We start from the raw sequence: 7,793 nt of genomic DNA on the forward strand, positions 1-7,793 counted from the left end.
ACCTGCAGCGTCTCTCCCTCCGTTCGTTAGCTGTGAAGTGAGGGGTGTCATAGTGCCCGCCTGCCGGGGTTGGAGGGGAATCAGCGGGTTACTGTCTGCAAGCAGGCCGCTCCGTGGGTGCACACGGGCTGTGTCCGTCATCCCTGGAGTGGCCCCATCTCACGGCTGCCTCCCTGCCTGCCCCAGGCCCTCCCAGACCCAGGCCCTGGGGCTCTCTTCATGCCCCCAGCACCCTGGCCACCCCTTCATGCTGCAGATGCCCTGGTAACTGTGAGCCATGGTGTGATGTATAGCTGCCCCCAGCCTCCCTCCCTCGGCCTCAGGTGGAACCTGGTAGTTGGGTAGGGGTCACATGTGTCCGTGGGGAGAGCCGGGGTGCGGGGAGAAGCAAGTGGCCAGGAGAGCAGCCCGCCCTTCCTGGGGTCTTGCAGGAGGAGGGAAGAGGGGCACCAGGAGGTGTGTGATGTGTAATTTGGCAAGGCGCTAATCAAATATTTATCAGGTAATTGATCTCTGTGTCTGCAGGCCGACAGTCTCTCGCCGCCCTTGCATCTCCACACTGCCCTCCCGCCCTCGTGCACCGTGCCCTGCTTTCTTTCACCCCTGGCTCCTGCCAGGTCCCTCCTCTCCCTGCCATCCCAGGGGCCTCCCAGCCCTGCCGCCCCGCCCGCCCCTCCCTCCTGCCAGGCAGGCCTCCCTCCGGGCTCTCCCTGGGAGCTGTGGGCTGGACCCCTCACCACCACACCTGTAATGGGCAGGGGCTGTGGGGCCAGTGGGGGAGCACATGTGTGTGTGACTGCGTGAACGTGTATGAGTCTGAGTGTGTATGTGTGTGTGTATGTGACCGTGAGCATGTACGTGTGAGGATGTGTGATGGAGTGGGAATGTGTGTATGTGTGAGTGTGAGTGTGTGTGGATCTGTGTGTGTCTGTGAGTCTCTGTGTGGGAGGGGTGTGTCTGTGCCTGTCTGTCTGTCCTCCTCCTCTGGAGGTCCAGTGCTGCCCGTCTCAGGGCCTGCAGAGGATGGACCAGCAGGGGTGGGGGCTTTGCCGAGGAGGAGGAGGAGGAGGAGGAGGAGGAGGAGGCGGCCGCTCCTTGGCACATGGCTCATGGCCCTGAGGGTGGGGCTCCCAGCTGCATCCTTCCACAATTCCGTTCCCCCCAATTCAAGCCCACCAGCTACTCCTCGGAAGGAAGGTTGGTCAGTCTACTTCCGTACTGATACCACCTCGGAAACCCAAGGAGGGGTCGCTGCGAGTCTCAGTCGACTCGATGGCAGTGCGTTTGGTTTTTTTGGTTTGCTTTGGCACATCCAACAGGAAATGGCTCCTGCCCGCCCCCCTCAGGGCAGCTGTGAGGGTGAGATCTGTCCGCTTCGGCCCGGCCCTCCACTGGGGCTGCTCAAGTGAGACTTGACGCCTGTTCTTTCCGGTGATGGAGGGACACCCTTTCTTCCTCCTGGTGGCCCCCTTCAAACGCCAGGGAGGGTCCTGCTGCAGCTGCTCCCAGCACGAGTCCGTGGTGGAAGACAGACGGACAGGGCCAGAGCCCACCCTCCCCCCTGCCCCTGGCGCCATCGCAGGGCCTCGCCCCTCCTTCCGGGGCGGCTTGCCCCACCCCCATCAGCGGCTCTCAGAGGCGCCTGGAAAACCAGGTGCCAGCTGGTCAGCTCCAGCCCTGTGGCGGAAGCCCTGCTGTGCCCCCGGGGCTTCGCAATGGCCATTTTCAGAATGGATTGGCACGCCTTTCTTCCAAGGTGCCTGAGGGGACGTGAACCCCCAGCTTCTGGGCAGCTCCCAGCATCACCCCAAGAGTCACCCATCTTCACACTCGGACGGCTGGTCTGATGCCAGAGGCCTGGGACAGGCTGCGGACCGTGTTTCTGACAAGCCCCCAGGGGTGCTGAGGCTGCTGGCGGGGTTCCAGCCACTGTGCCGAGCCCTGGGAACCACTGGGAAGTGGCCAGAGTCAGCGGCCCAGAAACCCTCTGCCCTGCCAGGCAGCAGACTTTGGAGGTGGCGGGGGGCTCTTTGGGAGAGAGTCTCCGGGATCCCTGAAAGCATAAGCTGGGACTTCCGTGCCCACGTGGACAACACCTTGCCCCAATGCCATCATCTGGGGTGGGTTTGTGTTTTCTTGTTTTTTCAAGCCAGTCTCCGCGATCCACTTACATGGTGACTTGGTTGGATCCAACCTACAGACTCACAAAGCATGTTCTCTTACCCACACTAAACCCCAAACCCACTGCCGTGGAGTCAATTCTGACTCACAGAGCCCCTGGAGGACAGAGTGGAACTGCCCCACAGGGTCTCCAAGGCTGTGATCTTTACAGAAGCCGGCTGCCTCATCTTTTTCCCACAGGGCTAGTGGGTTCAAACACCGACCTTTTCGTTTAGCAGCTGAGCACTCAACCATTGTGCTACCAGATGAGAAACTTAGGTTTAAAAACTTTAAGTAAGACAGGAGGAAGTGGTGTGGTTGTCAGGGCAACGGACGGGCTCTCTGAGCTGATGGAATGGGTGTACCTTGACCGTAAGGATGTGGAGATCCTGGCTGTGGTGCTGACTGGGGTTTTGTGAGGTGTCCCCCCGCCCCGGGGCAGTGGGACCCAGGGGATCTCTGCTGCCTCTGTCCACCGGGTGTGCATATACAGTATCTCAAAACAAAAAGCTTAATTGAAAACTTCACTTTTTTAGTGGGTTAAAAGGAAAAAACCTGATAAGCTGCCTCCTGGGTGTGGGGTGGTGGAAGGTTCTGGAACTACATAGGAGTAGTGGTCGGATAGCATTTACACGGCTTGGTCAGTGCCATTGAACTGTACCCTTTAAATGGTTGATTTTGTTATGCACGTTTCACCCTAATGAATTATTATTATATAGCGTATCCTAAGCAGGCTCAAACCAGGGGTGTCCCTCTCCAGACCTGAGCTAAGCGGGGCTCCCCAGGACCACCTCCTCCAGCTCAGAGCTGGCACCCCATGTGGGGAGAGCCCCAACTGGGGTAAGGCATGGTTTTCGACAGGAAAACCCCACTCACTTGAGAAGGTCCGTCCCAGGGCTCTGGGAAGGGGCTTGTGTCCAAGTCGAGCCAGATGACGACCAGACCTTTCTGTGTCTTCACAGGGCAGTCAGGACGCCACGGCTCCCCCCGAAGCGATGGCCCAGCCCTACCCCCCGGCCCAGTACCCCCCTCCACCACAGAACAGCATCCCCGCCGAGTACGCCCCGCCCCCGCCCCACCCCGCACAGGACTACTCAGGCCAGACCCCCGTGCCCCCGGAACACGGCATGGCCCTGTACACACCAGCACAGAGCCACCCTGAGGAGCCGGGCACCGACGCCAGCACACAGTCCATAGCTGGGACACAGACCGTGCCGGTAAGGGCGCCCGTCTGGATCTCCCGGGAGGTGAGATCTCCCTGGGGTGGCTCGGGCTGCGGAGGCCTTGGGAGGGCCCCTGCGAGCTGTCTGTGTGTGGAAGATGCCGCCGACAGCCCCAGCTCCCAGCGCCTCCTCACCCAGCCCCAAGCACGTTGCAGGGGACTGGGCCCAACGAGGTGGGCCGGTGACCCCTGCGGCTGCCACCTCCGTGAGCTCCAGGCAAGTATGTGCCCTCGTCTGGGAGGTGGAGAGTGGGCCTTCAGCCCACGGTGACCTGTTGGTGGAGCTGAGGGGCACAGCCCCACGAGGGCCTGGGGCCGGAGGCTGGCGGGAGGCTGGACAGCCTGGGGGCGGCCCTGCGTGGAGGCCTCTTATCTTCACTAATCACTTGTAATCTACCTGCTTGGCCGCCTTCCCGTCAGAGTGCTTCAGTTACATGTTGTAATGCAGCTTGGGGGAAGTGCTGGCCCTCACATTCTCCCAGAGCCCCTGGTGGGGCAGCTCCAGGCCCCAGCGGCCCGCCCAGGCCTGCCTCGGGCCCCAGGCCCCAGCCCTCGCCACCCGTTCCCTCCACCTGCCCTCCTGCGCTCCGCACGGGCCGCCTCCCTGCTCTGGGACTTTGGCTTCACCCTCCTGCTGGCTCTGTCCCAGAAACTGGCTGCACGGGCTGGCGAGGGCCGGGCCAGAGGCCGGCTCGCTCGGCACTGCCCGGGAGCGGCACCGCCCGGTGGCTCCTGACGTGTCCGCACCGTGCCCCCCGGCCCTTCCCCTAACCCAGCCTGGCTCCCGGGCACTGCATCGTCCACACCGCCCCCAGGCTGCGTCCTCAGGGGGTGCCCGACCAGCGCCCTTCCTGCTGCTCAGAGCACACTCCAGCACCTGATGCCCTTGGCCTACCTGGAAGGAGCTCTGGGGGCGCAGTGCCTAAGGCATCTGACTACTAACCCACAGGTTGCTGGTTCAAACCCACCAGCCACTCCGCAGAAGCAAGATTGGGCAATCTACTTCCTTAAAGATTTACAGCCTCAGAAGCCCAGTGGGGGTCACTATGAGTCAGAATCAACTCGATGGCGGTGGATTTGGTTTTTGGTTTTGGTTTGGTCTACCTGGTGAAGTACTCCCTCCCCAGAGTCCCTGCAGGAGAAGGCAGAGCTGGGGCCGCAGAGTGGGGAGCCGAGTCACACTGCCCGGGGGCGGCTTCTAGTTCTGGTTCATCAAGCCCAGGTCCAGTGGGTGCTTAGGGAAGAAAGGTGAGCCCCGGAGCTAGCATAGGTTCACCGAGCACAAGTCACGGTGACAGCTGCTGCTTCTTTCGATGGGACTACTGCCCGGCGCCTCTCTGCTCAAGTGTCTGGTCACTTCTTATGGACCGATGAGGCGTCTTTCGTGGTACCACAGGGATCTCTTCTGGAAGGAAGCAAGGGTGACCGGATGGTGAAACTGACCGGTGATACCAAGTGGAGACGGAGACAGGCCTAGAGGCCTTTTTGACCCCTGGGACTACGGATGGCGTCACGCGGGGACAGACTGCATCTTCCTCCACTGGGCAGATTGGGCTCAGCCCCTCCCAGGCCAGGCACTGGGCGGGCACTGGGAGGAGAAGAAATGGCCGGCCCTGCCCTCTGATGGCCACCGGTTCCCACAAATCAAGGACATCTGAGTCGAGAGGAGACCTGGGATGGTACCCGTGTCTGTGGGCACCCGAGCCTTGGAGAGGATCCAGGCGTGAGCCACAGCCGAGGGGGAGGGTGATGCTGTGGCCACAGAGGCAGCGTGTCCCCACTCAAGCAGTGACATTGTTGAGGCTCAGCCCCCGAGTGCCTCAGAGGAAGGCGCCGGGCCGACGAAGTCCCGAGGACAGAGCGGCCTGGAACTTCCCGTGCTCTGGCTGCATTTCGGCCTGTGAGTCCTGCAGTGGGGGAGGGGGGTAACACCGTCTGCAGGGCCAAAGGAGGGGCCGAAAACACAAAGGCCTGCACTTCCGGGAAGACCTGGCAGGTGGGAGCTGCCTGGCAACAAGACGGACCGCCTCTGGGGGCCACCAGCGCCCTGACCCTGGAGTTTTGGTCCCAGCAGAGACACTTGCCTTGGGAGGGAGCTGGAGTGGGGGAGCCAGGCCCCGTCCTGCTCTCAGATCTGAGAGCAACTGCGGGTGCTTCCAGCCGAAGGTGTGCCCGTCTCCATGTCACGTCACATCCTTGTGGCCTTCATAAGGACCCTTCCAGCTCCCCGGAGCCTCCTCTTGGCCTGTCCCCAAGCAGCCTGGTATTGACATCAGCACCAGGGCAGCAGGCTGCATGGCCCCGAGCCCTCATCCAACTAGCTCCTCCTGCCTGGCCCCCGGCAGGTCAGCCCGAGCCCAGGGCTTCACGCGTAGCCCCAAGTCTGTGGGCCCACAGAGCCCTCCCCAGGGGCTCTGCCCAGGCATGCCCCTCCAGCGCATGCCGCCCAGGTGGCACCAGGTTATGGCCTGCAGCCCTCAGGCCCCTGGACGCCCTGCCTTCCCCTCAGGGTCTCACTGCAGGCTCAAGTTCTGGGTACCTCATTCCCCAGAGGCCTCAGGTACTGTTCTGACCCAGGCCTGGCTGTAACCCAGTGTCTGCGCCACCATCTGTCCACCGTGAGCCATGGGACAGCCAGAGGGCCCCCTCTTCTCAGAAGCCACGCCTCCCACTGGATCATCCTCCCGGGCCACCTCACTGCACCACATACGCCCCAGCTCCCACTGCACGGCCACCAGTGTCCCCTTCAGTCACACTCCACCAGGAACCACAGCCGCTGGCCTGTGTCCCTCCTCGTGGGGCTTCAGAGGAAGGAAGGGATGGCCTGCGCTGCAGTGGTGAGAAAGGCCAGGCGGGAAGCTGTGCCAGGCTGTATGTCCTTTGGGTAGAGGCTGGAGCCAGTCACGCAGTGTCCACCCTGGTGTCCACCCAGGGGCTGGCAGAGGTGTCACTGTGTGGACATAGCGGGGTGGAACTCACCACTCTGCCTGGGAAGGCATCCCGAGGAGGGGCTGCCCAGGGACCTCTCCTCTGGGACAGGCTTGCTGCCCACCAGGAGCAGGTCACCGGGCAGATATTTGAGCACACGGTGTCCAGAGAGCCCACGTGAACCAGACGGAGAGAGGCGGAAGGCTGCAGGGAAAGGAGCACTCGGAGAATCATGCCATCTTGTGCTGCAGGGTGCGGCACAGTCCTGCGGCAGGCCACCCAGACCCACGCGGACCCAGGAATGCCCCGCCCCCCAGCGCCCCCGGACACCTCTCTCTCAGCCTGTCTGTGCTGAGCACCTCTGAGGGTGGGGAGGGCGGGACACAAATGCTGGCCACTGCCGACCCCGCTTTACGCCACCAGGGGCTGGCTCTGGCCTTGAGCGGGGTGGGGGCATGATGCCAGGGGCGAGACCAGAGCCTGAGAAGGACCCAGAAGCAAAACCACTGAGACCAGTGAGGTGCTGTGTTACGTCCTCTTGCATTTGAGAACTGAAGGCAAAGATTGCTGATTAGTTTAAACTAACAATAATAGAGTGGAGGCAGTGCCGCCCTGGGAAAGGCAGCCTCCGAACTCAGCCTCATCCGCTTTGGTGAACGGCAGGACGGCCTCCCCTCCCCTCGGACGGCTCTGGAGCATGGCACACGGCTTCCGAGCACACCCTACAGGGCTGAAGGCCGGTTATCAGCTTCTCTCTGCAGCTGAGCCTGTTCCCCGGGGGACAGTGGGGGGCGCTGGGGCTCTTTGCCTGTTGTGTGCCCTCCCCGCCAACCCCCTCACCCCATTTCGCCCTCTTTTAGGTCTTTGGGGTGGGGTGCGAGGTGCAGGTCCTGCAGAGAGGGAGAGTCTGACCTTGCAGGCACCCTGTGGGCCTGGGTCAGGCTAGGGTGGGCAGGAGCCCTGTGGCCCTGCCCTAGCTCACACTGAGCCCCAAGCCAGGCCTGGCAGCCCGACTCTGCCTCCCAGGGTCTCCTGGCCCTCCCTGGGGAGTGAGGGCCTGGTTCTCACTCTCCTGCCCCTGCGCCAGGCTGACTGCTGCCCTCTACTGGTCTGAGGCCAGAATTGCATGCTCTCTCGAGCCCAGAATGAGCTCTGGTGGTGTAATGCCTAGGGCACTGGACTGCTAAGCAGAAGGTTGGCGGTTCAAACCCAGCAGCCACTCTATGGAAGGAAGTCTGGGCATTCTACTTCCATAAAGATTTACTGCCTCAGAAACTCAAAGGACGTCACTGTGAGTCAGAATCGACTCAATGGCAGTGAGTTGGTTTTGGGGTTTTCTCCAGCCTGGATTCCCATGGAGCTGATGGGAGTCTGTACCCAAGACCCCCCAGGGGCACAGTGCAGGGTGTGAAATTCCACCAGGGGGAATGGCAGTGGGTAGGGGCTGGACCTATGGCAGAATCAGCTGGTGCAGGCGTCTGGC

The 7,793-nt window shown here is 62.2% G+C and overlaps 1 protein-coding gene across 1 annotated transcript in view; it reads left to right on the plus strand.

Moving 5' to 3' along the window:
- The first annotated feature begins 3,155 nt into the window (after window positions 1-3,155).
- The window catches only part of RBFOX3 (RNA binding fox-1 homolog 3), a 23,401-nt gene continuing 18,763 nt past the window's right edge, over window positions 3,156-7,793 (plus strand). The window contains exon 1 of the mRNA XM_007959604.1: window positions 3,156-3,377. Coding sequence (XP_007957795.1) covers window positions 3,156-3,377 — 222 coding nt within the window. The remainder of the gene's footprint in view (window positions 3,378-7,793) is intronic.

Source organism: Orycteropus afer, unplaced genomic scaffold (genome assembly GCF_000298275.1).
Source record: "Orycteropus afer afer isolate SDZICR_OR568_19922 unplaced genomic scaffold, OryAfe1.0 scaffold00018, whole genome shotgun sequence".
NCBI lineage: Eukaryota > Metazoa > Chordata > Mammalia > Tubulidentata > Orycteropodidae > Orycteropus > Orycteropus afer.